The 27,532-nt window shown below is 52.4% G+C and overlaps 2 protein-coding genes and 2 long non-coding RNA genes across 6 annotated transcripts in view; 2 read left to right on the top strand and 2 right to left on the bottom strand.

Moving 5' to 3' along the window:
• Positions 1-11,612, bottom strand: part of LOC121060300 — a 30,685-nt gene extending 19,073 nt beyond the window's left edge. The window contains exons 1-5 of one of the 2 annotated variants that reach the window (XR_005814775.1): positions 11,076-11,612; positions 10,338-10,546; positions 7,879-7,979; positions 3,718-7,379; positions 2,195-2,351 (exon numbers count right to left, since the gene is read on the bottom strand). This is a non-coding gene — a long non-coding RNA (uncharacterized LOC121060300). Of the gene's footprint in view, positions 1-999; positions 2,352-3,717; positions 7,980-10,337; positions 10,547-11,075 lie in introns of those variants that run through there. The other variant, XR_005814774.1, reaches the window with a different exon arrangement.
• Positions 11,613-15,830: 4,218 nt separating this feature from the next.
• On the top strand, positions 15,831-23,074 carry DUS3L (dihydrouridine synthase 3 like). Of its 2 annotated transcripts, XM_040537984.1 has the most exons (13): positions 15,831-15,902; positions 16,141-16,438; positions 16,870-17,454; positions 18,092-18,133; positions 18,229-18,381; positions 18,478-18,594; positions 18,946-19,011; positions 19,099-19,209; positions 19,835-19,931; positions 20,490-20,565; positions 20,860-21,048; positions 21,144-21,272; positions 22,884-23,074. In XM_040537984.1, exons 1-13 carry the CDS (start codon positions 15,865-15,867, stop codon positions 22,954-22,956), a joined length of 1,974 nt encoding a protein of 657 aa, XP_040393918.1. In that variant the 5' UTR covers positions 15,831-15,864; the 3' UTR covers positions 22,957-23,074. The 2 variants fall into 2 exon arrangements, with proteins under 2 accessions (XP_040393918.1, XP_040393919.1); XM_040537985.1 differs by lacking the exon at positions 22,884-23,074 and having other exon boundaries at positions 21,125-21,265.
• Positions 20,489-25,455, bottom strand: LOC121060299. The gene is made up of 2 exons (XR_005814773.1): positions 25,218-25,455; positions 20,489-20,599 (listed from the first exon to the last, which is right to left on the bottom strand). It is a non-coding gene; the product is annotated as an uncharacterized LOC121060299 (long non-coding RNA).
• On the top strand, positions 25,193-27,492 carry PRR22 (proline rich 22). Its single transcript, XM_040537987.1, has 3 exons — positions 25,193-25,613; positions 25,766-25,849; positions 25,990-27,492. The coding sequence occupies exons 1-3, from the start codon at positions 25,511-25,513 to the stop codon at positions 26,895-26,897; spliced, it is 1,095 nt and encodes a 364-aa protein (XP_040393921.1). The 5' UTR covers positions 25,193-25,510; the 3' UTR covers positions 26,898-27,492.
• The last annotated feature ends 40 nt before the right edge of the window (positions 27,493-27,532 follow it).

Raw genomic sequence — 27,532 nt, 5'->3', positions numbered from 1 at the left:
GGTCCCTATCACTCCTGAGCCTGTGCAAAGCATACAGAGAGACGCACGGGTGAGCGGAGGTGCTGCTGAGCCCAGTTGTGTTTGCAGAGCAGGGTTAGAAGCGGCTGCACCGCTTTCCTCCCCTCCCCAGGCCACCTGCAGAGCTCCACAGCACATGTCTGCTGCTGGAGCTCATCTAGGGGCCAATTTTCTGATTTACTCCACCATGGACTGCTCTGGTGGCAGCAGGGAGACCTGGGACTGGAAAACCAGTTTGCGGGGATAAATCTCTCTTAAAATCTTCTTGCATCCTGAAAGCTTGTGCCTGGACAGAAACAAATGAAGTGTGTGACGTTGAAAAATGAGAACGGCAATGAGAGAGCACGCAGGGAATCAGAGGGCTGGCAAGCAAAGCACAGTTTGCAAGACGCTACAGTGGCCAGACTCAGTCCAGCACCCAGGCCAATGAATGCCTCTGAACTGGCCGAAAACACAGCTCTCACCCTCTGTTGGTTTCATTACATTTTGGATTTTCTTAGCCATGGAAAGGGCCCTGCTGCTGTGCTGGGGCTGTGCAGAAGGCATCCCCAGCCCACCAGCTGAGCCACCAGAGCAAGATCCAGATCCCTCAGCAGGCTGGAGGTATCTTAGAGCCTTGTGCCTCCAATTCCCACTTAAAAGCAGCCCAAGGAAGCTTTGAAGCTACCTATCCTGGCTAAACTGGCCAAACCTCCCTCTTCATCAGCAATCTGACGTTCTTCCACGTATTTCTCACCACCCAACAGGGGTGAGAGCTGGTTTCCTTCACCCAGAAGTTCTCACAAATGAGATAATTTTATTTCCTGAGCAAGATAGTGGCCAAAGCCCCCCAGCAGCTCACGAACACTAATTTAATGAGAATTTTTGTTCCAAATATAATTCACAGCTAATATCTGGCATGAAATACTCAAAAGAGAATGAGCAGATCCCAGCCTTGAGCAACAGAATAGGGGCTGATTTCCTTTTAGTCTATATACACACACATGCATATATATGTAATATATAAATATATATATATATATGTATATTCATATATACAGAGAGTGAGGGAGAGCTTTTGCAAACCTGTTTGGACTCCCTAGATGTACAAAACTCACAAACCAGCAGGCCCTCATTGTAAAATTTCAATGCAGTAATTCTCAGAACCATAAAGCGCTCACAGAACTGGAATGGAACGAGCCCCGTGTTTGCTGGCACCGCTGGGGAGGACAGGAGAGTTCATCGGTCTTCATTCTCATTAGCACTGAAAAGAATGTCCAACTGCACTCCTGATGGAGAGAGCAGCATCTCACAGCTTTCAACACCCTAAGCTGGTGCAGGAGAGGAGCAAATCAAACCCAGAGGGTGGCAAGCAGGGTGTGAAGTGTGAAGGAAGGACTGGCTGCCAGGCAGGGAGGGATGCACACGGAGCAGCCACCAACAGGCTGCTGAGCCCCCTTTCCTTCAGTGAAATTCCTTTGGACAGGCAACAGAGCAGAGAATGCTGAGCTGGGTCCTGAGCATGACTCACAGGGACCAGGCAGTGCCGCTGTCACAGCATGGGACCTGGTACCTGGCCCCAAATCCCACACACACACACACACCCCAGAGCTCTGCACCCAGCCCTCGGGACACTGTTAGCACTCTATGCCCTCAGCTCATTAAATGTATGAAATTTCTAGATTAAAATAACAATAGTAGTAGTGAGGCCTGTTTCTAACCTTGGGTGGCTTTGCTTTCTGCTTTTGCCATTTTGCTCTTAACGACTCCCAGAGCTAAGATGCCAAGAGAAGGATTGATATTCATACTAACTCATTCAGGGATATTGGGCTGAATTTTTTATTGGGGTCAGGAGTAAAGACTTCTATTTTTCCAAGCCCAGGGAAAGCATGTTCAGGTTGATAAATATCTGTCAGCAATAACCATTAGCTGATTGTATGAACTGCAAGGGGAAAAGAAAAGACAAAAAAGCCCTGTCATTCCCAGGGGAGCTGCTCAATGGTCTTTTCCTCCATGTAGATTTCTGTAACACTTCTCAGTGTTTTCTGCAGGACTGCACATGCTCTGGTCTATTAAAGGGACAGATATCAGAACCTGTATAAAACCACAAGCTTTATTCATTCAAAAATCTCAGTTAAGTAGCTGTGCAGCATCAGCTTCTCCTTTTGGTTCTCCCTGGCACAGAGGACGGGATTACCTTTGCTGCAGACCCAGCACCTGCATCGGGAACCCATGGCATCCGCTCCAGCACAGACAACAGGCAGGAAGCCCAGAAGGGCCAGGCACCCACGGAGCCTCAGGGATCCTTATTTCCTGCAGTAAGGAACAGCCCTTCTGCATCTCAATTTCCCCTTCTGTAAAATAAAAATCACAACTCTTTTTGAGCCCCCTTCAAGCAATTCATGCAGTTGACCGAAGCCCTCACAAATGTGCAAAGGTGTTGGGGTTTTTAGAGTCATTCTGAAAGCTTCAGTTTCCAGAGTGATCCCACACCTCTAGGTGACATTTATGAACACTTGGGGTCATAGAGAGAACCCCAGAATTATCACCCCAAAAGCCTTAGAATTAAACATCAATGAAAAAGGATGCTCGTTATTTCCTCTCTAACCTGCTTGGTTTTTAATAAAACCAGGCAGTTTATGACAGACCAGGGAGAGGCGGTGATTTATCACGTTGAAATAATTGGGGTCAGCAATGTTGCTACAGTTCTCAGGAAATGCCGGTCTATGCTGTCTCTCCTTTTGGTAGAGTTGGCAGCAGCAAAAACCACAATTTACTGCAGCAGCAAAAGTTTATATCTAATCCTCTCTGTAATCTCTTACTCCAGGAAACTTCAGGATACCGGGGGTGGGAAGCAGGCTCAACCTCAAGCTCAGGACTCGCAGGGGGAGCACCAGGATGGGTGCTGCAGGGCCAATCCTTGCCACTGCACATCACAGCTCATGCAAGACCACGGCAGGAGGGAGCACGGTGGGCGCAGAGCTCACACAGTCCCTCCTGCCCCACCACCTCCCTTCTCCTGGGAGGTAGCTGCAGAGCCAGCACCGCCCCAGCACGTCACCTTCGTTGAGAAAAGCCAGGCATGTAATAAAGCAGAGAACTAATTGCCCCCAGGGGGCTTGTTAAGGCCAGCAGGAAATCCTGTGGGGCCAAGAGAGCACTTGTGGAAGCACCAGGAGGTCACACTGCCAGAGATCCCCGGGCTACAGCATGGTGATGCCGGGGCAGGGCCAGGCTCTGTGGGGCTCAGGGGGAGCACGGTGAGATGGCCACCCTCCCCACCAGGTGCAATAGTGGCTCAGGTTGCTTCCCAGCAGGAATCACAGCATGGTTAGGGTTGGAAGCAACCTTAAAGATCGCCTCCTCCACTCCTGCCATGGGCACGACCCCTCCAGCAGCCCAGGCTGCCCCCAGCCCCATCCAGCCTGGCCTTGGGCACTGCCAGGGCCAATTCCTTACCTACTGAAGAAGTCCACCCTTCAAAGCCATCTCTCTCTAATTCAGAGACAAGGATGTTGTGACAGACTGTGTCAACGGCCTTACACACTTACTTTTACGGAGAAGGAGGACCACAGACCTCAGGGGGGCTTGGGCTGCCCCTATCAATTAGGCACTGCTGAAAACAGCAGTGAAAGCCAGCCTCCTTCATTCCCCCCCATCCCATAATCCTAGGCAGGTTTTGCTCCCACCTAATTAGTCCTGCTAACGAGAGGCCATTACCTCATGGGATGAGGGCCCCACACAACAGGAAGCTCTGGTGACCGGGGCAACATTGCTCTTCGAGGCCTCTTGTCCACAGCTCATCCCGCGCAGGAGCAGCAGTGAAGAGATAAGGAGCCCCCGAGGCCTGGTGGAAACTCTGACAAGGAGTCTATTTTGGGCTGGCCTGGCCAGTTCCCGCTCTGGTGGGCCTGGGACGAGCCCGACCTCACGTCTCAGGGATCTGCTGCCCACATCCCACTTGTCTGCTGCTCACCGCACTCTCATGCTCCGCTGGCCTCAGTCCCCACTGGCACACAAATCTTTGACACAGCAGCATCGCTCCGCTTGCCTGGACACAGGCTGTGGCTCTGTGACTCAGTTCACCAAATGCCTCCCCTGGACCAGGAGCTCTCAGAGGGAAAGAGAGCTGGGATGCAGCCAGCACTCATCCCTCACCACGTCCTTGCAAAGATGGGAAATAGGCAGCCATGCTTTAGAGCAGCCCAGCCTATTTTGGGGAGAGACAAGGGGAAACCATGAGCAAATCTGATACGGAGAAGCAGACACGAGGCAAGCTGCTGACATTTACTTGGTGTCAGGATGATGAGGCTGGTGCCAGACAGCTGCGGTGCCAGAGCATGGCAGTGCACTGAGCAGGGGATGCCTGCACCCTTCACCAACCCTTGCTGGGCACTGGGGAGGACAGATCTTGCTCAAAGCTGCTCTGGGGCTGAGGAGAAGAAAGTACAGCTAGTAAAAAGAGAGGCAAAGACATCTGCTGCCAACTCCAGAAGAAAAAAAAAGCAGGTTTCCAGGGATCAGAAAGAGGAGGAGTCAGTGAGCGTGATGGGGCAGTGCTTGGGAACTGGGCTGCTAGGATATGGGAACCACAGGGCAGACAGCTGGGGACAGGCACTGGGATCCATCCTGGGCGCTCTGGAAGCAGGGAAAGGGCACAGGGAGCCGTGGTGGTTAAGTAGGGATGTAGGAAGGAGAATTAAGCAATGGGCCCAAGGCTTTGCAAACTATAAACACTGTGATGGAGGAGCTTTGTACTCAAAATAAGCAAAGGCAAATGAAGGAGGGAATTGGGAGAAGTAAAAGGCAACAGTGGGGGAAAGAGACTGAGCAAAGATGAGCAGCCAGCATCAGGTGAATAGAAAGCTCTTCTCTGGTTCTTGCGGAGGTGCATGGGAAACAGAAGCCTGAAAAAGGGTGCGGAAAAACGAACAAATGAGGGCAGGGCAGGCAACAAAAGAGGGGCCCCAGGAGCCTCCCAGGAAGCTTTTCAGAGCTTCCAAGCAGAGGTGAAAGAGCTGGTGTGCAGGAAGACAGAGACAATCTCTGATGCAGGAGCCGGTTTGAGAAGTAGGGCCTTGGCTTCTGGCTGGGTTTTTGGACAAGCCAGCTACAGTGTCAGTGGCCTTGCTGGAACCAGGCCGCAGAAGCAAAATTCACAAAGCCACAACAGGTACTGATGGGTGTCCCCATGCCGAGCAGGGAGCTTTGGTCCTTGCCTCTGAGGCAGGAAGGCAACGAAGCTGCCTGCAAATCCCATTGTGAGAACACATTACCCTTAAGTCCATGAGGATAAGGGTCCATACAGAGGCACCAGCTTGCCCAGCATGCAGGATGATGGTCACCCTCATGGTGTTGCTCCAGGTGCAGAGAAACCTCCTCCCATAAGATCTGTTTTCTACTCCCTTGCCATTCTCAGGTGTGATAGGTGGTTTGGAGGAGTTTCCAAGCTCTGCTGCATCCTTCTCCCCACACCAAATGGCCATGTGGTCCATTGCCTTCTCCTTCCTCTGGATCCCAGCTCCATCCACAGCTCCTCCAGGGGCAGAGGTCGATATTCCACATACCAGGGTCCACCTCTGGGAGCAGAGCAACACAAATAACATAAGTGGCTTCTTTAGATTCAGGATGCACCAGCAACTCTTTGCAGTGCTGCAAAGCCTGGGAAAGTTTCATCCAGCCAAGATGCTAATCAGCGCTACAGCAAACTGTTGAGTCAGGAAAACAGAAGCGCAAGACTGATTTGCAGGAAGCAAAAGGCCAGATGCCTTTACATGGGCTCCACTTTCACCCAGCCCAACAGGTTTCATGATATATTCCTCTGGGGTCCCTGAGCTCCTGCACCATCCCACAGCAGCCTCATTCCCCAGGGCTGCGGTCCACTCAATTAGTCAGCCCTACAAGCTCTCTGCAGTTCTTCATGATGGACCTGCATTGATCTGCCCCAGCTCTTAGGTTTCGATCTCCATTTATCAGGACTTCACATTCTTTTAATCCCATCTCAGCCCTCCCCCAAAGTGTTGAGATAAAAGGCAGGCTGGGAAGGCTGATAAAAGGGAACTGAACAAATCCATTAATGCTGTTTCTGTGCCAGGAATTACAAACCCCAGTCCATGTTAATTATGCTTGCCAGCCAGAGCCTCAAGACAGCAAAGCACAAAAGTAAAGTCACCCTCACTCAAAACTTGTCCTGAGAAAAAGCAACACCTAGAGGACCAGGACTCGTTGGCTTTTACTCCATGTGAGGGCATTGATTTGTTGAGTTTGGGCACACAGGTCAAAGATGGGTTCTCCAACCTGAGCAGCAACAGTGCTGATCCCCAGGCAAGATAAACCGGCAGAAAAAAGTCACTTCAGCTTCTTTCTTTGGCAGCAGGAACTTTATGGCAAGAAGAATAAATTCTGCAGAGCCCACATGGAGCTGCTCCGTGCTACTACGGTATGTGCATCAGGGTACGAACCCTGGCCAGAGGGTGGTGAGAAACAAGAGCCAAAAGACACAGGATCAGAAGCACACATTGAGTATGTGCAGGGCCCCCTACAGAACTGAGCCACCATGTGTCCAGCAGTGAAGGGACAATTCTCACCCTGCAAGATGTTTCAGGCTCTCAGAAAAGAAAAAAAAACACAACAAACCAGCTCACCAAACTCCAAATCACAGGAAAAGCCAAATTCAGAACATTTTGTCAAAGCACTAAATCAGAGTGAAGGGGGGCAACTTACCAGGTCAACTGGAACATGCTTTAATTGCAACCTTTGGAAAAAAGTGTCCTTGTATAAATGGAGATTAATGGACATTTAAAAAGACAAAGTTGCTTTAGTATAACCCCTCCCCTCCCCATTTTCCTTGGTACATTGCCTAATGGATGTGTCAACAATGTCAAAACCAACAAAAACTATTAAAATACACTCATCCAACCAACACCCTCTCTGGAACAGCTTCAGATTTTAATTGATGTCTTCTAAAAAACAAATCCTTTCTCAGGAAAAATAAACCACAGCCACTTCAGGGAGAAACACGATAAGATTTGCCCATGATGCCACTGTTTACAAGAGGCATAGGCAGGAACCTAGGTCACTGGGCAGGACCACAGCACCAAACACACTGGCACAGAAGAGCACAAAGCATCAGCGATTACCTGATTTCATCCTGGCCCCTACAGTTTTCACAACCCGGGGCTTTTCTCCTTTTTGAGCAGACATTTGGGCTCCCAATGTTTGCTGCTCCAGGCCCTGGGACGCTGCCACCCGCCCTGGAGCCAGTCCCAGTGCCGCAAGCAGGCATCGCGGAAAAGGCTCATGGTTCTCCTCCTTCCTGGAAGAAGCGCCTGTTGACAAGGCGCTCAGTCTTCCTCTCAGCTCCCACTTGAGCAGTCTGAGGGCTCGTTAGAAAATAGAACTAATTATGCTTGATGGATAGGGACTGGGGACTATTACTCATCGCTGTGCAGCAGACACCGTACAGCACACCGCGCAGAAGAATTCAGCTGCAACCACTGCGGCTGCACAGCGCGCAACCAGCCCAAGCCTCCACTGCTCCCCAGCAAGAGGCTGCAGGGTGGGAAGGGCAAATTTAGGCGCTTTTGGTTACATCACATTAGTGTCCTGACACCCAAAACAAGAGTGGGGCCTTGCTGCGGCAGGAGCTGCAGGGCCACAGAGTAAAACGTTGTCAGAAGCAACCTAAGCTCTACAGCAGCAATGAATTTGAGGCAGTTTGCTGGCTGAAAAATCCTTGGGCTCACAACAGCACATAGCTGGCATAGGTCAAAGGAAATCACAAGAACTGAGTCTAAAATTTTTAAGTCCATGGAAGTAAGTATTCCCCCTCAAGGAAAGCAGGGGTTTTCCCGGTTCATGTCATTTTCAAAGTTGTCCCACCTTCTCTGAGACTGGGAAAGAATATCCCACCCAGGAGGATATCAACAGTCCAGGCTCCTGCTCAGGCATTTTACTCTTTGCATGTGGTTAAGGCTGCAGAACTGTGGAAGAAAGCAACAGAGCTCTGAATAAAACCCAAGCCTCTGAACTCCCACACAGTATTTGAGCTGCAAACAACTCTGAGCTCTTCTGTACATGTATAGACCTCAACAGCTTGGAGATTACCTAGCAGGAGGAATTAGGGCTTTCATATTACAGCAGAGGAAGGAGATGCAACCGAATGGGCCAGGGTTATTTAGCACTCGCACTCTGTTTCAGTTCTGTATGCTGCAGGCAGCATAGCTCAGACCACAGAACGCAGCCTGCTCCAGAAACACCTGCTAAGTAAATGCTCCTGCCCCAGGAAAGGAGAAAAACAAATAGGATCAGCCAGAACAGTGCCTCAGGCCAGTTCTCTGCAATCACACCAACGGTTGCATCAGTGCAAAGGAGAGAAAAGCAGCATGAGGCCACGGAGGCAGCTCATGGGAAAATGCATTTAAGGAAAGTGATGGTTAACCAGACTGGAGGAGGAGGAGGGAAGGTATGCAAAGCACTCCTCCCCCAGACTGCAGTCAGGAAAATCGCCTTTTGCTTTAGCTCTCCCACATCAGGTCATCTGGGAGCAAGCCCCTGAGGACAAAGACTTTGCCAAGTGTCTGTCTCACTGCTTGCCTTGCGGCAGGTGCCACCACTCCTGCTAAGCACCATCCCACTTAGCAATCCATCAGCACTTATCTGGCCATGTGGCATCTTAATCTGCTGTCATCCTATCCTTCGCAGCAATAGAGCTGCAGCAAGGTCTGCAGGGTGAGATAAAGGTGCCTTCAGCAGCCCATCACCACAGCCCAGCCCCAAAACTGGGGCACACAGCGGGGCTAGCTGGTGCCAGAGCGGGATTGCCCCTCACAGCTTAGCATTGCTGCACCCTGTCCTGCAGCACCCTCAGCACCCACTCCTCTAGCATGCTCATAACCCCCTCTCATGGCAAGCACACAGCCCACTGCACCCCAACCCCACACAGGAAAGGCATTTCCAGCACCAGAATCCAGTGCCTCTGGATTCCCAGGGCACTTTAGAGGCTCTGCCACTGAAGCAGAGGGGTATCAGAGTTCTGTAGGATGCAGCAGCTGCGGGGAGACAGCCAGAGCCTCCTGGGGCAGGGGCAACCACAGGGGAGTGAGCTTTGCAACAGCGCTTCAGGGACCACGATCCTACCTTCACCCAGGAAAGGGAATGCCATTCCTTGAACTAAAGCTTTGGGAAAACCTTCACCTGTTCTTAAAACTGAATGACTCTGTGGCATAGCTGTTTTACAGCTGGACGGGCGTGCATTGTTCGAGTGCCTGTGTTAGCAATCTGCCTCGTAGGTCAAAAACTGCATGAACAGGCTCTGTCTGCCTGCTCCTGACTCACTTTAGGGTGGCTTTCAAGGATTTACTTAAAGCAAGATTATATTCTTAGTGCTTTCATAAGCTGCTTGCTCCTTTTGACATAGAACCCATCCCTCTGCTGCTCTGCTGAGCAGAAGCTGTGCTGGGAGTGGGGGAAGCCCTTGTGCACTGACCTGTTATAGCCCCTTCAGTGTGTACACACCTCCCATACCCCTGCTCCTCCCTGCAGGGCCCCACATCACCCCACACCTGCCCCCTTCCCCACAAGCACTGCAGCACACTGCCACAGTGCTCCCACCGAGCTCACTGATGGGCAGGAGACCTCCCAGAGAAGGGGCAAATGTGGGTCTTAAACAAAGCCAATCACCTCCAGGGAACTCACAGGAATTCAGTACACGTGACATATCTCCCCTTTGCCAAACGCTGTTGCAACCAGTCAAGGGCTTTGACTTCTTTTGCGATTTGGGGAGCGCATGCTCTGAGCCAGGAGTGCAGCCAGGGCAGAGCTGAGCCAGCCTGCAGAGCTTGTCCCTGCTTGGGGAGACACAGGGGGTGGCAGGGAAGCCATTGGACAGGCAGCCTTCCAGTCCAGGAAGGAGAGCATCAGGGCTCTCACAGCACATGCTGCAGCCTCCTCGCTCCCTAGCAGTACAGTGAGTTCTGGGAGCTCAGCTCACGTTCAGGCTCCAAGACCCCAGCCAAAGCCCATTTGCTTTCTTCTGGACTTTTCACACCCTAGGGCTTGCTAAGGTCAACGTGGAAGCAGCTAGCGGCTGCTCTCAGTGCCGCTAAATCCTTCACCCTCCAACTGCACGAGCAGAGCTGCCAGCAGCTGCTCAAGCACAACAGAAAGCCAGGAGGGGTGGTTTGTCCTGTGTAAGCACCCTAAAGCTCACACATGATATTCATTACGACCACTAAACTAAAGCCTTTTGCTGTGGGAGGGAAGAGCAACATCCTTCCATCTCAAAGGAAACAAACTTTCTGCAGATAATACTGCCAGCTCATGTGCCTTTCCCCACTCACTTGCGAGAATGGCTCCTCTTTTCATGCCGAAGGGCCAAGCTAGCCTGTAAACCACACCGATGCCAGCCAAGCACGTGCTCTGTGGCCAAGCTGAAGGTGCAGGAAGGCTGCAGGCACCATGCGGGCATGGATCACTCTGAGACACCACTGGGCAGTCTGGAGGGGCACAGAAATGAAACAGATCCCCTAAAACAGATGGGCCTCATCACCTATTTAGGAAGAGGAAGAAAAAGTACAGAGTCAACAAAGAGCCAGAGGCTAGGAAGGGCTTTGGATAAAAGCAGTGCTGAGATTCTCAGCCCTTCCTGGGCTGGCAATGCACAAGCAGAGGGATGGGGTTCTGCTGCCTCACTACTGTCCCCAGGGTAACATCTGTCCCCAAGCAGGGCAGATCCCAGGGCCACTGCAAGGGGAAAACCATAGCTGAAGCTCAGGAATGTCCACACTGACGAGCAGAAGGGCATGCTTAAGCCAGCAGTTCCCTCTCCTCAGTACCCACCACTGGGAGCAACCCTGCTGCAGTCACAGGCCATGCTAAGTGTGATTAACAAGCTAAACAAAACCATCTGTGACCCTAAATATCAACACATGTTGTTCCCCTGACTCATGCAGGCAGAACAGGCATGGGGACAAACAGACAATGAAGAAGACCCTAGCCCATTTGCAGATTCCCCAGCTCATTTTGTGGGGGCAAGATGCTCATTTTCCTCCTCCAAACCCAGCTGCTTCATCGCTCACCTGGGATCCAGCAAATGCCTCGTGCTGGGGACCACGAGGGACCAGCAGGGAGCATTAACTCGGGTTTGCCATGGGTGGAACTGCTGGGCCTTCTGGAGAAGATCCTGCACCACCACTGTGCAGCACCAAGGCTTCATCCAAACCTGAGAAGGACACAGAAGAGCACAAGTCTCACAGCCTGAGCATGCAGGAGCACCCAACACACATGCGTATGCCTTTCAGCTTACACCCTGCATGGGAAAGGGCAGGGACACTCCTTGTGGTGTCCTGGGGTGAGCAGCAGCAAGGCCAGGCAGCGTAGACACGGCCCCAGCCACCTGGGCAGGACCAAGCAGCAAGGAGTGGAAGGATGAGCACAGGGGAGTGAATGAGATCTCAGCTGGTGAGTAGGGCAGAGATCAAGCTATTATTCATCAATGATGGGAAAAGTCACCAAAATAGAAGTTTTGGAAGCTTCCAAAACTATTTGTAAAGTGGGGCCAAATTTGTCTAATAGCTTCAGCCAAAATGGGGGAAATAATTAGAAAAACATTGAAATGCATCATTTTTAGTTCTTTTTTTTTTTCCCCTCTAACTGAAACATTTGACTTCGGAAATGATGAAACATTTTAGTCGCAGAAGGATCTTGGAGCCTTTGTCCCAGTGAAACAGGAATGTTTATTCGGTTTGTCACTTATTGACTGAGTTAAATGTCAGAAGGAAATCTCAGTGTTGCTTTTTCATGTAAAAATAAAAATTAAAAAAGTACAAAAAGATTTCATCTGTTGGCAGAGGGCATTAGAAGAGGCCAGATAAAGGCACGCACCTTGCCTGCCCAGACCCTCACCACACCTTGAAACCACAAGAGAGGACTGAGCCCTTTAGGGTTAGCCAAGGCAACCACAGGGGACAGGTCAGAGGACAGGAGCCTCAACCTCACCAGCCTATGGAGCTGCCCCAAAATGGCCCTGGGAAGAGTAGGGTTCAGCATGGTGAAGGCTGGGGGTCTACAGGGCCACCAGAAAGGTGATCGAAGGCTGCTCGAATCCCCAGGCTTCCAGAAGGAGAGAGTGCTGGGTCCTTCCCCGCTTCCATGCCCACCGCACCGCACCCCATCTCCTCCATCATGCAGAGCAGCCTCTGCCAAGCGCTCAGCCTCTCCCGTGGCTGCTGCCTCAGCCCCTCGCTATTTTAGGGTCTGACGAAAAGATCTGGGGCCTTCTCCAAACTTTACCAATGAAGGGCTGAGCACCACCTCCAGGGGACTCGGGCTCCCACCACACCCAAGTCAGCCCCAGTCACTTGCACGTTTCCCTTGGAAGTCCCTGCCCGCGCACCAGGCTTGATGGTGCCAACCCAAGACTGCCCACCATGGCGCATTACTGTAGTTTCTCCCAGGAACTACCACCCCTCTTGCCCTTATCACAGACAATACAACATCCCCAATGGACCCTGAACTCCAATCCCCTTCCGGGGGATTGACGGCCTGTCTCAAAACCACACAGGCCTTGCCCAGATAATAACCTTTAACTATCCCATCCATGGGCCAAACGCTAAGTCAGCACTCCGAGCAGCTCGTAAAAAAGCCAAGAGAGAAATACAGGAAGAGATATTTTTTTCAACACCATCACACAACCGCCTGCCTGAAGCTTGGCCAAGCCCTTTACAACCATTTGAGGAGCACACCCCATTTCCACAGGGTCCCACACAGGTCTTCTTGAGGCACTGTGCCATGGGGTACAGAGACCCCCAGGTGCATCCTCAGGAACTGCCAGGCGCTGGGAGGAGACCAAGATCTGGTGATTACAGCAAGGAGCAAACTAGGAGCCAGGGATGAAACCAGAGCCGGGAAACATTTAAGCTTTAATCTTGGAAACAGCTTCCTGATAGTAGATTTATGAGCATCAGGAATAGTCTCTTTTGCAAAAGGCTAGAAGCTCTGTTGCACGGGGCTTTAAAAACAAGACTGAATAAAAGAGGAGGCAATAGACATGAGGAATGGATTTTGCTTTGACCAAAAGATGGATAGGACCCAGTGGCTTACTTCCAGCTCTGGCTGCTCAGCTCATACATAACCAAAAAAATCTCACACCTGCCTTCCATGACATTTGCCCATGTACACGATTAACCAGCAAGGGTTGTCAGAACATTACTGCACTGCTATGAAAGGCATCCAAACAAATGTCACCAGGCCAAATTTCTATCCCCACTCTCACCCACTGCAGCTGTGGAGGTGACATCTCAGGGCTGCTGCAGAACCTCATTTATCAGCTAACGCCTGGGTGTAGTAGCCAGAACCAGGGGATTGACACATCCGACTTTTGTGTGGGAGCCCATGGAAGGTGTATTTTCATTAATACATGCGTCTTGTTTAACTTGGACATTGAAGTAGCTGAACTTTTTCTGACTTGGTTACTCTTGTATATATATATATATATCACACTTTCCTGTAATCAACCTTTCCTTCTTTCCCTGACTTGGCCTTTTCCAGTATGCTATTGGTTTGCTCCAAAGCTGCTCTAGTGCTGCCGATGGACGTTAAGCCCAGCTCTGGCAACCAAAGCACTTGCTTGCCCACGGAAGCAGCCATTCGTTCCCCTGCCTGCTGACAGCCTCAGCACCACCAGAGTACAGCAAGTGGTGAAAGAGCTGAAGCAGCCAGAAAGCGAAGCACATCCCTGTATTTAGCAGAGATCCCTGACTTCTTCCACCCCGGGTGAGCATCAAGATGCTCAGCTACATGCAGCCAAGCCCCCATGGCACCACGCACAAGTAATCGTGCTGCAGCACAGCACGTCCAGCACACAGCACAATGCACGTTTGGCTGGCTCCAACTGGGTGCCCCAGGGGCTGCAGCAGTGCTGGCCGTGCCAGGGGCTTTGTGCTCCTCTCACAGCCTCTACCAGGGTCTGACAGAAAGCTTGCCTGAGGCTTAGTCTCATAAAACCACTGCACCAGTACCCTGAGAGGAGATGAGATGTGAAAGTCTGACTTCAGCCGAGTGCTGCAAGTCAAAAGCACTCCGACTTCAGGCTTGCTGCCCCAAGAAAACATCAGTGAAATCACTTCATTAATCCCCAGGGTCTCATTTCCTTCCTTCCCTCCCTCAGCCAAGTTGAAGCTTAAAATAGTATCCTACATTCCTCGTATTTCTCTCCAAAACTAATTAATATCCAATCAGCCAAAAGTTCTCCTCACAGCAGCTTGTCTCAGTCCTGCAACCTGCCCACCCTCAGCAACAGCCTCAGCAGAAGCACCCTACCAGGCTCCCAGATGCTCCCAAAAGACATTTCTGATGGAATATCTGGAGAGAACTGCATTAAGGCAACAGAAAGCAGGAAAACACCCAAATTAAAGCCCCATGTGCAATTCTACCCGTCCTATGTGCATACACAACCCTTGCATGCCCATAAACACACTGCAGTAATCCCCCAACACCACAAGAACAGCTGCTCGCCACCAGCTTCTAGCAGCCCCTGAAGGCAGAACCACGAGGTACCTTCTCCCTCCTCTGGCTGGTACCCGCACTCCAGCAGAAAACAAACCATGCTCCTGCCAGCTCTCCTGGTCTCACAGCAAGGAAGAGGCAATTTCTTATTCTGACAAAAGGGTCCAGCAAGACCCTTGGGCACAGTGCAGGGGCAAAGAAAGAAAATGGAGGTGTTCCTGCCTTCATTTAGATTTCACAGATATTTCTCTCCCTTTTGGCAGCCATGGCTAAGCACAAATCAATTGAGAAGGCTGCATGGATAACACATTACAGCTGTAAGAAAGGGACGGGAACCTGAGCTGGAAAGGAAGGGAAGCAAAGCCTCCTGCAGGAGAGCTCCCAAGTCACCACCCAATGAAGCATCAAGCCCCACGCTACAAGGTATTTCTTACTCAAAGCCCAAGGGTACCATGTGCACATCCGGAGGATTGCAGATGCTTCTTGCGTGCAAGGAACACAGACCAAGAAAGAGGCTGTAACAAGTGCTGCAAATGCATGGAAAGATACAGCAGCAATACAGGAGGGAGATGTCACGTGTATAAGTCTCTCACTGAACAGAGGCTTTACACATTGGTTTATTTTTAAAGCCCCAACTTCTAACCCCAGACCAAACACAAGGGCAGAATCCATACTCCAGCATACTCCAGAGCACCAGCCATGCACGCAGTTAGGGACGGCCTCCTCAGCACAAGTACCAGGAGCACAGAGCAGCACCTCAGGCCTGTGCTCAGTTTTACAGTGGTTCCAGCCCATGGCAGAAGACAACCCCAATCCCCAGGGACAAAGTACCCTTGTCTCACGTTCCACCATCATTTGCGCAGCCCAACTGGTGCAGTATTTTTGCAGTATTTTTCACCTCCTCCTGCTGACAGCCACCCACAGGCAGCACACCCAGACCCTCCCCAAGGGCAGCCCCAAGACACGATGAGACCAGGGGCACCTCCTGTCCCCTTGCCATCACCAGCCCCATCCCTCAGGCCATGGCAGCAAGGTTTCACTCCGGGCTGGGACATGGAACAGAGAAATCCACAGCAGAGCTGGGAGAGACAGAGTGAGGGCAGATACCCCCTCCATGCCCAAGGGGCCAGCACAGCGCCACCCTACAAGGCAGACACAGAAACCCCAGCAAGCCCAGAGCCTCCCACCAGCCCAAACCTAGCCCCCACAGCAGCCCCTCGCAGCAGCCCCTCACAGCGCAGCACCCGACCCCACACCACCAACCCGCCCAGCCCAACACCCTGAAGGCGCCCGGCTTCAGCCCGGCCTTTTATACCCACACCCGGTCACGTGACGCACGTCATCGCTGCGTCCGGCAACAAGATGGCGGCGGCGGCAGGGGTGGCTCCGGTCCAGGCGCGGTGGGTGCGGGACCGGGGGCGGGGGCGGGGCAGCGGCCCCGGGGCCCTGTGAGGTCCTCTCGGTGGGGTGGGGTGGGGCGGGGCGGGGCGGGGGGGTGGGAGGGAGCGGGCTGCGGCCCGCGAGGGCATCAGGGCTTCCCACCTCCGGTGCTGTTTTATGGAGGTGTGGGACCGGGACCGGGGAGGGGGACGGAGCAGGGGCCGGTTCGGGCTCCTGACGGCCTGTCTGGGGCTGCAGCTTCGTCGCCTCCAAGGAGCAGTTCCACGCCTACCTGAGGGCCAGCGGCAAGCATGGAGACGGAGAGGCTGAGGACGAGGAGGAGGAGGAGGAAGAGGCTGGCAGCGAGCAGAGCGAACCCCCTGCGAAACGAGGGAGGCTGAGCGAGCACGGCCTGGGTGCAGAGAGCCAAGAGGGCGCTGGGGAAGGGGAGGAGGTGCCCGCGGAGAGGAAGCGAGCCCGGGGGCAGAACAAGAGCAGGCCATGCATGAAGCCGAACCACTACGAGAAGAGCAGGCTGTGCCCATCAGTAATGCAGGTACGAAGTGGGGTCCCACTCACCATTGCCCTGGGGGCTTCGTTTATTTTTTGGTCTTGGAAAACGCGTTCTGGAGGATTGAAGGCAGAGGTTGAAGGCAAACTCCCAGCAGGAAGGCGCTGAGACAGAACTGCTTCAGTTGACTTGTTGGGAGAATGTGTAAGAGGGTGAGGCTGAACAGGACAAGGCAGCTTTTCCAAGGCCATAAAGCTAAAACATCTCCTCAAGTACTCAGTATTCCCCAGCATGTTCCTGAGAGCGGTTCATGGCATTCCCAACATCATCCAGTGCCTGACAGATGCTCACTGCAGTTTTGTCCCCTCTCCAGCCCGGGGTGGACCCAGGCTCACATCAGTGGTGGTAGAAAGTACAGGCATGCATGTGTGCAGGTGGAGGGCAGAGGTTTTAATCTCTTCTCTTATTATTTTCAGGGCTGTGCAGACAAGTGCTTCTTTGGCCCACGGTGCCGCTTCCTTCATGACATCAGTGAATACATGGCCACGAAGCCGGCTGACCTAGGGCACAGCTGCGTGCTCTTTGAAACCTTTGGCAAGTGCGTTTATGGCGTCACCTGCCGTTTTGCCAAGGCCCACCTCGGGGATGGCTACCAAAACATCATCAACACAGACCTGACCAAGCAGTGGGAGGGGAAGTCACTGGTGAGAAACAACCTCTCCAAGGACCTCCAGCAACAGCTGCGCAAGAAGAAATTTAGCTTCAAGAAGGCTGATGAGTACCTCCGCAGTCTGGCCAAGCCCCACAACAACGGTGGGAAGGGAGGCAAAGCCCTGGGGTGCTCTGCAGAGGATCAAGAGGTGTCCAACTGCACAACGCCCCAGGAAGGCCTGGGAGACACCTCAGAATGTCTGGTGCTACCAGAGGAGGGAGGAGATCACAAACCAGCTGCCTTGCAGAATCCCGTCCCCACAGAGGGTGAGGGGGGATGTCCCATCAAAACAGCTGGCTTGGTGACAGATGAAGACGTTGTAAAGCTGCGGCCATGTGAGAAGAAGAAGGTGAGCGGTGAGAGTTTGGTCAAGGGCTGCTGTCTTTCGTATCCCTGCCAAGTGGTTGAGATTGTCCTTAGGAAGACAGAAGAGACAGCTGGGTGAGAGGCAGGCAGAGGACAGAGCTGCCTGGAGACCACGTTACTGTCATGAGAGGGGAAAGGCATGGGCAGGTGAGCTGTTGGGGCCGTGGTGATGTTGTTGGAAGGGTGAGAACTGAGAGGAGATTCAGCCCCTTGCACATGAAAGAGAGTAGGAGCTGAGCTCTCAGTGAGGGTGGAAATGATCTGCAGGGAAAGCTGGGGCTGGTAGATCTGCATGTACTGCACGGTACTCTCCGGCCCAGCATTGCCTCCTTCCTCTCCTCCTCACCTCTGTCGTGGTGTCCGTCAGCCAGTCTAGCGTCTAACTGCTTTGAGTTTTCTCCAAACTGAGCAGTGAAAACAATTGAGCAGTTAAAGTTTCTGGTTCTTTTACTGAAATGTCAGGGAATAGTTGAGGTTCTTGAACAAAAACAGTGATTTTCTGGGTTTCCACTGAGTTTTCTCAAGGCAGGTGATAAAATCACTGATTGGAATCTCCTCCGGTTTAACCACTGCTGGTTCAGCTCTGCTAACATGCTCCTCCATCCCTGGTTATTTTCCAGTTGGAAATCCAAGGCAAGCTCTACTTGGCTCCATTGACCACGGTAGGTAACTAAGTCCTTTTGTCAAAATTCGACTTTATCACATTTGGAACAGAGCAAATCTCGTGATTAACCCATCTCTCTGCTGTCTCTTTCAGTGCGGTAACCTCCCTTTCCGAAGGATATGCAAACGCTTTGGGGCAGACGTCACCTGTGGAGAGATGGCTGTGTGCACAAACCTGCTTCAGGGCCAGTCCTCTGAGTGGGCTCTCCTCAAACGGCACCACACTGAAGACGTTTTTGGGGTGCAGGTAACTTCTGTCATCCTGATAGCCTGACAGATGGTATTTCAGTTCTGAGGAGAAAAGCTGCTGCTTGAACTCATACAAACTGTCCCCCTTTGGTAGCTGGAGGGAGCGTTTCCGGACACAATGACCAAATGTGCAGAGCTCCTGAACCAGACAATTGATGTGGACTTTGTGGACATCAATGTTGGGTGTCCCATTGACCTGGTCTACAAGAAGGTAAGAAGTTCTGCAGCACGTCCTGTTTCTGTCAACAGATACTTGTCTTTTGCCTCATCCCCTGCTACCTGATCTGCTCCTGCCAGTTTGATCCAGAGCTCCCAGTTCATTTATGGCCTCCAGTGAGGAGGCCCATAAGCTGTTCAAAGAGCAGAGGAGGGTTGGCTGTCTCTTCCTTCTGGCAGCAGGCAGAAGCCAGGAGGGAAAAAGGTGTATTTTTTGTTGTTGAAGCATCCCCCTCATCTGAATCTGGAGAGGTTCCAAGTCTTAGTTGCATTTCCTAAGTGGAGGGCTGCTCTTTGCGGTGCAAGGAGGCAGAAAGTCTTCACGGTGCCACCTTTCTTTCTCCAGGGAGGAGGCTGTGCTCTGATGACTCGGACCAACAAGTTTGAACAGATTGTTCGAGGGATGAACTTGGTGAGTCAGAGCACCTGCTACCAGCAGGACATAAACTGGTGGAGCAACCTCCTGCCCCAGCCTGGCTTCACTCTGCCCTCTCTGCAGGTGCTGGACGTCCCGCTGACCGTGAAGATACGGACAGGGGTGCAAGAAAAGATTAATGTGGCTCATAAAATAATCCCCAAGCTCCGGGAGTGGGGAGCATCCATGGTGACGGTACGGGGTTACTTGCTGTGGCATGAAGATTGTTGGCTGGTGTCTGGGGAGCTCTGCTTGCATATCAGCCTAGAGCACAATGTGGGGGTGACCTTACCCCTTCCCCGCAGCTGACTAGCTCTTCCAAACACCTTTGATCATCTGTGTACTACCTTTTAGTGATTTCTCCTAGTAAGAGAGACAAATTCAGATGCTCATATATCTAGGACATTGTCCTAGATTGTCTTGAACCTTCTATCTATTACAAAAGGAGATGGCTGCTGCAGTGCTTTGAAACAGAAGCTTCATTCAAATAAGCCTCATTATGGCAGGGCTGAGGACTCACTTGCATGGGGATGAGTAGTTCCTGCCCACAATGACTATTCCCTTTCACTGCGAACTCTCACTTCTTGCTCTGGCTTGCAAATAGCCCAGACATTACTCAGAAAGCTTCCAGCGCTTTCTCAGCCCTGTTCCACTTCTGCAGCCCAGTCTGTTAGCAGCTGGCTGGACTGTACACCTAGAAGAATCCTTTACCCCATCCTGTTGGTGTTGCTTTTGTTGAAGCATGTTCCTCCAGTGTTCACGTCCTACGCTATGCTTCCTTTGTGGCTTTTGGTGAGGTCTCTATAACTTCTTTCCCCAGCTTCATGGCCGGTCCAGGGAACAGCGGTACACAAGGGTTGCTGACTGGGACTACATAGCAGAATGTGCTAAAATAGCAAGCCCCATGCCTCTTTTTGGTAGGTGTTGCTGGTTTATTGGGTCTGAGATGTGCTGCAATAGCTGGTTTGAAAAATATTATTTAAAAAACACACACAACAAAACACAGGCCCCCAAGGACATTCAGCCAGGGGGCAAGGTTGGAGTGTCCCTACCACTGCCCATGATTCCACAGAGGGAGTGAAGTGTGTGAGTCTTGTGCATCTCAGTTTTGCGGATGTGCTTGGGACCAGACGTGGTGAGTACTGAGCAAAGCAGGAGTGGAGGGGACAGGCAGGACACAAAACAACTTTTCAGCAGATGCTTCCTCCTGTGGGCACCATGGCACAGAGAGTCCCGGAGGGTAGGAGTCGGGAGTGTAGAAGAAGAGAGGAGAAGGCTCTGTTCCCCCTTGTAATGGGAACATTAATCAGAAACATTCCTGAGAGTCTCTAAACATGAGTCCTGGAGCCTCTTTGGACAGTGTGGCTCCTGGACACAGTGTCCATTCTGAATTTTATCCCATGCCTGGATTATCTCATTTTGACTTGCCCTGGTGCATCACTTTGACCTCTGGCTTCTCTCTCCCTTCTGCACAGGAAACGGTGATATTTTGTCTTTTGAAGATGCTAATCAAGCCACGCAGATGGGTGTTTCAGGAATTATGATTGCAAGGCAAGTGGCTGCACTTTCCCTTTGCTTCTGGGCCCTGTTGATGCAGGAGTAAAAAATCAATTAAAAAATATCTAAACTAACCCAAAACATGAGAAAAGTTTCCTCTTTGTGTAATTACTCTGAAACTTGGTATAGTCAGTGTATCTTTGGGAACTCACAGCAGCTTTATGTTGAAATTGAAAGCTTTTAAAGTATCACTGGCTGGCAAATAAGAGCTGGAAAGTCTTTAAGTTGGTTGGCGTCTTCAGAAGCATCAGTCACAGGAATAATGATGCACATTTTATTTTGCTGCAGAGGAGCGCTCATCAAACCATGGCTTTTCACTGAAATTAAGGAACAGAGACACTGGGATATTTCCTCCAGTGAGAGATTTGATATCCTTAAAGACTTCACCAACTATGGCCTTGAGCACTGGGGATCAGATACTCAGGGAGTTGAAAAGACCAGGAAGTTCCTGCTGGAATGGCTCTCATTTCTGTGCAGGTAATTGTGCCCAGCTGGGAGAATCTTTTCCACAGCAAGGCCATACCCTTTGAACAGTAGCACACAGTGTCATTAGCATTTATATTTCATTGTAGGTATATTCCAGTTGGATTATTAGAACACCTACCTCAGAAAATCAACGAGCGGCCACCTTACTACATTGGGAGAGACTATCTGGAGACGCTGATGGCAAGCCAAAATGTGGATGATTGGATTAAGATCAGGTAACAAAGCATTGAATTTCACTTAAATTGCTAGGTTGTGACGTAGCAGAGCCCCACAAAGTCCCTGTGTCTGCATGCATCTTCCAAAGAGCAGCGATGACTCCTTCCCACAAGCTCAAGAGGCTGTAAGAAACCAGCAAGGGTTAATGGGTGCTTTAATTGGAGGTTTTAAGTGAGCTTGAAGTTGTCATAAAGAGCTTTCACTCCCTGCATCTGCCTCAGCAGCATTCAGTACCTGCTGCAAATCTAAAACGGCTCACCTCTCTCATGACACACTCTTCATCCTGGGACAGTTGTAGGAACCAACAGAGGAGAGTGCAATGATGGGACAGCTCAGGCTTTCAGCTCTGTCTCTCTGCACTTTGTGCAGACAGTCCCGCTTGGCCAGGCTGCACGGATGCCAAGCAGGAAAGCAGCCCCCATCCCCAGTTCAGAAGAACTGAGCATATCTCCCATTTTTTAGCATCTGATTTCTGAGTTTGTGCAACAGAGTGCAGGCAACTGCTTTTCCCCACATCTATGAGACCTCAGGTACTGGCTGGGAAGTGACTTAAGCTCACAGCCAGCTAAAATGAGAGCTCAGGCAGCACAGCCAGCTGCTATTTCCCATGTCATGGAAACAGATTAACAAAAATAGAGCATGGCTACAAGCTTCTCTATTTTTTGCTAATCCTCATCCATTTTGTTAGTATTGGGGAGAGCTGCCTAAACCCAAATTACATTGAGTTTTAATCAGAATTTTTAAATGCCATTTTTCAAGCAGAACCTGCCCACATTAGGCTGTGGAAAGCTTTGTAACCTGTGCTCTTTGCAGGGCCACGTAATAGACACTTACAGCCATAAGAACTCAAAATTTTGGATCAGATTAGGTTTATTCGTTAAAGCTTGTTTAGGAGCTGCTAAGGAGATGCTAACCCAAATCAGGAGTCCTCCAAGCATACCCTGTTCTGCTTTTGAGCTGTAGATTCACAGCTTCTCATTATGTAATTATATGCCCTGCTGGGATACTCTCTGCTGACATGTCTTATGGAAAGCTTTAGTGATGCTATGTTGAATGAGCATCCAGGAAATACGTTAAGCCTCCTTGACTATAAAGAAAATTACTCTGCACTGAAAACTCAATGTGGGTTCCAAAGTGTGAAATAGTTGTAGTCTTAAGCTACGATAAGTCGCAATAGCACTGGCTTACATCATTATAGGATCCAACCTTAATACTTTTTGGCACTAACAGAGTTTTGGCTCTGCACGAGCACAGCAAGAGGTGGGGAGGAGCTTTCAGAGGCTCATGTTGATTCTAAGCATGTGGTTGCCAGCCGTGAGGCTGGTATTCGGGTCACCAAACTTAGAAACCCATTTTGGCATCGACTCTCAGTGACTCCCCAGCAGCAAGGGCATTGCCAATACCTGGAGCTTGCATCCCTCCAGTGCTGTGGTTCAGGGTTAAAGCTTAGCGCTAGGGCCAGTTGCATGCAGCAACACTTCACATTTTCAGGAGGGTAAAAGCTTAATTTGGATACACCTGGCTGTAGTAACCATTGCTGTAGAGCCAGGGGGCCATGCGGGTGGGTAGCAGTGGCTCTGCTGTACTACCTTATTTTTTTTTTCCTTCAGTGAGCTGCTTCTGGGACGTGTACCTACCAACTTCACCTTCCTGCCTAAACACAAGGCAAATTCCTACAGATAGGACTGATGAGGCAGTTTCCTATGGCATCAAGTCAAGGGAAGGCATTAACGTGGTGTGTGTTGCAGAGCAGGTTGCTCAGCTACGCAAAGAAATGAAATAAAGTTTTATGTTTTTAGAAGTGTGGTTGCTTTCTTGCCCTGAGCATCATTGCCTGCCACAAGTTGCACAGCAGATGGCCTCGCACTTGTGTAGTCTTGCAGCCAGAGGTGCCTCACTGACAGAGAGCAATCTGTTTAATTAACAGGATACAGGCCAGGAGAGATCTTCGGCCTCCAGTTCACAGTGGGAACCACCCCACCCCACATGCTCTTCACATTGTGGGAGCAAGAGGCCTCTGTTCCTACCAGGATATCCTTGGTAGTGCCAAATCCTTCATGTAGGGGGAGGGGATGTACTGACACAATCCCCAGGGGTCCTGTAGAGCACAAACAGACCCAGTGTCCCAGCATCTGATGTTGTGCAGAGTTCTGTCCCTCCTTGGGAGCAGGCACTTGCCATTTCTTGGATGTCAAGTGCCTGGGGGAAGCATGGCGCCTCTGAGGGCTTTGCTGGGGGAGGGGGATTCAGAGCTGCTGTTTTTCCATCACAAATTCCCCTTGAGCAAAGGATAAATGAAAGCAGGGCGAGTGACACCGCATACATGACCTTCCCTAGCTCCCTCAAGGTCTTTCTCTAGGTTTGGATCACTTGAACAAATGCAGCACGTGAAGGCTGCCAAGCGCAGGAAACAGCCACAAATGCACTCACTCTGTGGCATGAGGACTCACTCCACGGATGCAGCTTGTCAGTGAGGGGCAGCCGCAAGCCAGACAGCTCATGTCCGTGACAGCTCAGCTGAAGCAGCTTGTTCCTCTTCCTCCTAAAGAGCCTGCAGCTCATGCAAGGTAGAGCCATGCACCACAACAGTGGGCATTTCTTTCATGCTCAAAGAGCATAGCTGTTTGAATGAACTTCCTGAGCAAGCAGCGCTGAGTGGTTTTCCTGGTGGTGATGAGCAATGTTCACATGCTGCCTGGCATCGCTCTGCCACCAAGGAGCTCTGGCAGAGAGAGCTGAGGTTCGGGGCTCACAGGGCAGCGGAGCACGTGGGGAGGAACACACAGACCCCGTTAGCTTCCCCATGGGTACAGCTTCACTGGAGAGAAGGAAACAGAATGGGACCTCCAAAAAATTCTTTTAAAAAGCCACAGCTGCAAAATTTAAGCCAGACCGTCCTCACAAGGTGCCTTGATCTGGGAGCACATGGGGAGCAGACACGTTTAGGGGTGGTGGGTTCAAGGGCAGGGACAGGGTGGGAGGACAGGTGGCCTGTGGCAGAGCCCAGCACTCCTGGGCAGCTTTCCAAGGCAGCTCTTGCTCAGCTGACGCTCGCACACTGTGATGCCAAGGCTTGCACCAAAAGTCATTAAATTAATGATATCCCTGTCCCAGCCTATGTGGGAAACCTGTGCACCCATGCATCTGGCAGAGGCTCTGGGCACACCGGAGGGTGGAGGCTGGGCAAAGTGACAACAACAGACTTCTTAACCCAACGTCCCTCTGCGCCAGGCAGCGAACATCCCCACCAGCCCCACAACACCCCGGGACCCTAGATGGGGCTCCACACACAGCCCCAGATGTGCACAGCCCTGTGGTGGGTGCAGCACCAGCGGGACCCTCTGCGACATCCCCAGCTCTGCCTGGCTCACCCTCAGCAGCCCACAGGCCCAGGCACAAAGGCTGTGACAACGCTTTCGTTTGTCTTTGTTCTGCAGCAAAACTTTTGCTACTCAATAGGGGCTTCATTTGGGGCACACGGGATCACAAGCACATTGCAAAAAAAAAAAAAAAGGGAGGAAGGAAAAAAAAAAGGCAGCACGAGAAGGGGGAATAAGCAGCATCTTCAGAAATATCTTCCAAAAGAAAGAGAGCGGTTACCGTTTCGCAGCCCGTTTACCAACAACCTTGAGCACCCGTGAGTTCGCACAGGGCAACAGCACACCCAGGCAGGGGCGGACCCAAGCTCCCGGCACCGCAGCCGGGCACCCGCTGCTCAAAAAAGAAAAAAAAAATCAGCAGCAAATGCAGGGAGGGGAGACAGCGGCTCCAGGGCGCTGCTGCTGGGGATTCCGCCAGCATTTCAGCAGCTGCGGGCAGGGCGAGCGCTCCATCTCCCGGCCGCGCCGCGCAGCGCCTGCACCCGCGGGGGGTGTCCCCAGGGTCAGCCCTGCCGGGCCATGGGTGCCCTCTCCCCCGCTCCATCCCCATGCCCCGGACCTTACCAAGCTGTTCCTGTCCCCAGCAGCCCCACGCTGTCCCTACGCATCCCGCCGCAGTCCCCAAAAGAGGCTCCCGGGCTGCTCCGGGCTGTATCTCATGATGGCAGCAAGCCCCAGCCAGGCTCTGCCCCGTCAGCACCCTACAACTGCCTGCAGGTGTGGGGGCACCGCAGCCCCGATTAACCCTTTCTCTCCTTGGGGAAGCTGAGGGGTGGGGTTGGAACACGGCAAGCCCTCACGTTCCTTCCTAGGAGACCCCCAAACAGAAGCAGCCAGACCCAGAGTCGCTACCGGACATGGAGCCGCCAGCCCCGTGGCAGCCGCCCCGCGGCCACCAGCGCCCCCAGGCACCCTGGCCCCTTCAGCCATTCGTCCTCATCGAAAACTTCTACCCTGCAGGTAGGGTCCGGCCCTGCGGCCCGCAGATGCTCGAAGGAAAAATTTGCATCCCTTCCTCCATCGCATCCTGCCCTCCTCCTTGTGCCCCTCATGCCCCCACCCTGGTTCGGGAGGTGACTGATGGCAGTTCCTTGTCTCTCTCTCTCTTCCAGGCTTGCCTAACCCCAAGCTGGAGCACCCCTTCCAGGCACCCCCAGCTGTGGTGGCACCCGGCATGCCCCGGGCCCCCCCCCCAGGTTTGGTGTCCCCCTGTCCCCTGACAACGTATGGGCTCAGCAAGCCTGGGGCAGCCTGGGGAGGGAGGAGAGGGGGGTGTCCAAGGAGCACGCCCCCCCCCCCCCCCCCAAGCTCCTACAGCTCCCACCCGACTCCGCAGGTCTCCAGATGGCTCCGTGCGGCTGCTTCTTCGACCCCCGCGTCTTCCGCATAGAGTGGACCACCACCAACCTCCCCTCGCCAGCCACCTTCACACCCGTCACCTCCGCTTCGCAGCCCCGCGCTGCCCCACGGGGTCCCCAGAGCTGCGGGGCCCCCCCAGCCCCGGTGCCCCCCTTGCGGCTCTTCGTGCCCTATGACCCTCAGGGGAGAGTGGCAGTCCCTGCCCCCCCAGTGCTGCCACCATCCCTCCCCAGCTTCCAGCACCTGGAGGGGCAGCTCCGGCAGATGAATCTCTCCAGCACAGCTGTCCCCACAGGGGCACCCATGGGTGGGGGCATCCCCCTGGGCAGCAATGTCCCTGAGGGCAGCAGAATCCCCCTGAATGGTGGCAACCCTGCTGGTGGTGACACAGCCCTGGGCAACTCCGTCATTCCTCATACCCAAGCAATGGGGGATGCCCCAGAGAGCCCAGACATGTCGCTGCCTGAGGAGGTGCTGCTGGAGGAGGCCATGAGGCTCTTTGACTGTTCCCTGGGGGCAGGGGCGGGGAGCCAGGACAGTCCCAGCAGTGTCCCCATACCCGAGGACCCCAGTGTCACCAACAGCTCCAACCCCTGCTACGACATCAGCTCGCTCTTGCTGCCCGAGGAGATGCTGTCCTCTGACTACAGCATCCCTGAGGCCTCCAATGCCATCCTGAGCATGGAGCACCTTGAGGAGATTGGGCTGAACCCGGAGGAGCCGCAGTGGGACCTGCCAGTACTGCCGTCACCACAGGACAACGCACTTCATCCCAACACCACGCTGGAAAAGCGAGGGAAAAAGCGGCGTAACAGATCATTGCCAAAAAAAGGCAGCAAGCGCAAAGCCTCCGCAACCAGCGCTGGGGTGGGAGGGCAGCACTAAACCCATTGTAGGGGTGGGAGGGACAGGGAGAGAGATGAAGGGGATAAGGATGTAGTAGGTTAGCTTTTGTCTTCTTTTTTTTTTTCCCTATTAAAAGTTAATTATTCAGAACTGTATGGGACTCCATGCCTGCGAGGGTGGAGGAAATGCAGAGGCACCAGGAAATGGCAAAGAGGTACAAAATCAGCACTGAGCCCCAAATGAGAGCCACTAAGCCATCCCCAGGATGAAGCCATCACCAGCAAGGCAGACAAATGTAGCAGGTAGCCCCCAGTCCCTTTGGGGGGGCTCTTTGGTGGGACAGGCCAGGACAGACAGGTCCATGCGGGACTCACAAACACAGCCCCACATGGGAAGTAGCATCCCCAGCCCCACCCTGAGCCCCTGGAATGAGGACAGGGGACAAAAAATGCTGTACTGCCTTCACCTTGAGCACAGCCAGCATCCCCTCTCATAGGGGCAGGGTCAATACAAAGCCCTTATAAACCTCAAACTAATTCCCATTCTTGGGTCCCACCAGACTCAGCTCTAGAGCCTGGCTCATCCTCACTGCTGCAGGAAAATAACCCCCAAATGACCCAAAGAATGGCAAGGGATGGATTTACTGGCAGGCAGTACCCTTCTCCCCTTGTCTG

The sequence above is a fragment of the Cygnus olor genome, chromosome 26 (genome assembly GCF_009769625.2).
Source record: "Cygnus olor isolate bCygOlo1 chromosome 26, bCygOlo1.pri.v2, whole genome shotgun sequence".
NCBI lineage: Eukaryota > Metazoa > Chordata > Aves > Anseriformes > Anatidae > Cygnus > Cygnus olor.
The sequence above is the reverse complement of the archived record's forward strand: the minus strand, read 5'-3'. Positions and strand labels throughout refer to the sequence as shown.

What these genes read in the sequence shown, in the direction of transcription:
- PRR22 (XM_040537987.1), top strand. Translation starts at nt 25,511, where the DNA reads ATGGAGCCGCCAGCCCCGTGGCAGCCGCCCCGCGGCCACCAGCGCCCC. An exon ending in CGAAAACTTCTACCCTGCAG is followed by an intron (nt 25,614 to 25,765) that starts GTAGGGTCCGGC and finishes TCTCTCTTCCAG; the next exon opens with GCTTGCCTAACCCCAAGCTG. An exon ending in GCCCCGGGCCCCCCCCCCAG is followed by an intron (nt 25,850 to 25,989) that starts GTTTGGTGTCCC and finishes CCGACTCCGCAG; the next exon opens with GTCTCCAGATGGCTCCGTGC.
- DUS3L (XM_040537984.1), top strand. Translation starts at nt 15,865, where the DNA reads ATGGCGGCGGCGGCAGGGGTGGCTCCGGTCCAGGCGCG. An exon ending in TGTGCCCATCAGTAATGCAG is followed by an intron (nt 16,439 to 16,869) that starts GTACGAAGTGGG and finishes TATTATTTTCAG; the next exon opens with GGCTGTGCAGACAAGTGCTT. An exon ending in GGGGAGCATCCATGGTGACG is followed by an intron (nt 19,210 to 19,834) that starts GTACGGGGTTAC and finishes TTCTTTCCCCAG; the next exon opens with CTTCATGGCCGGTCCAGGGA.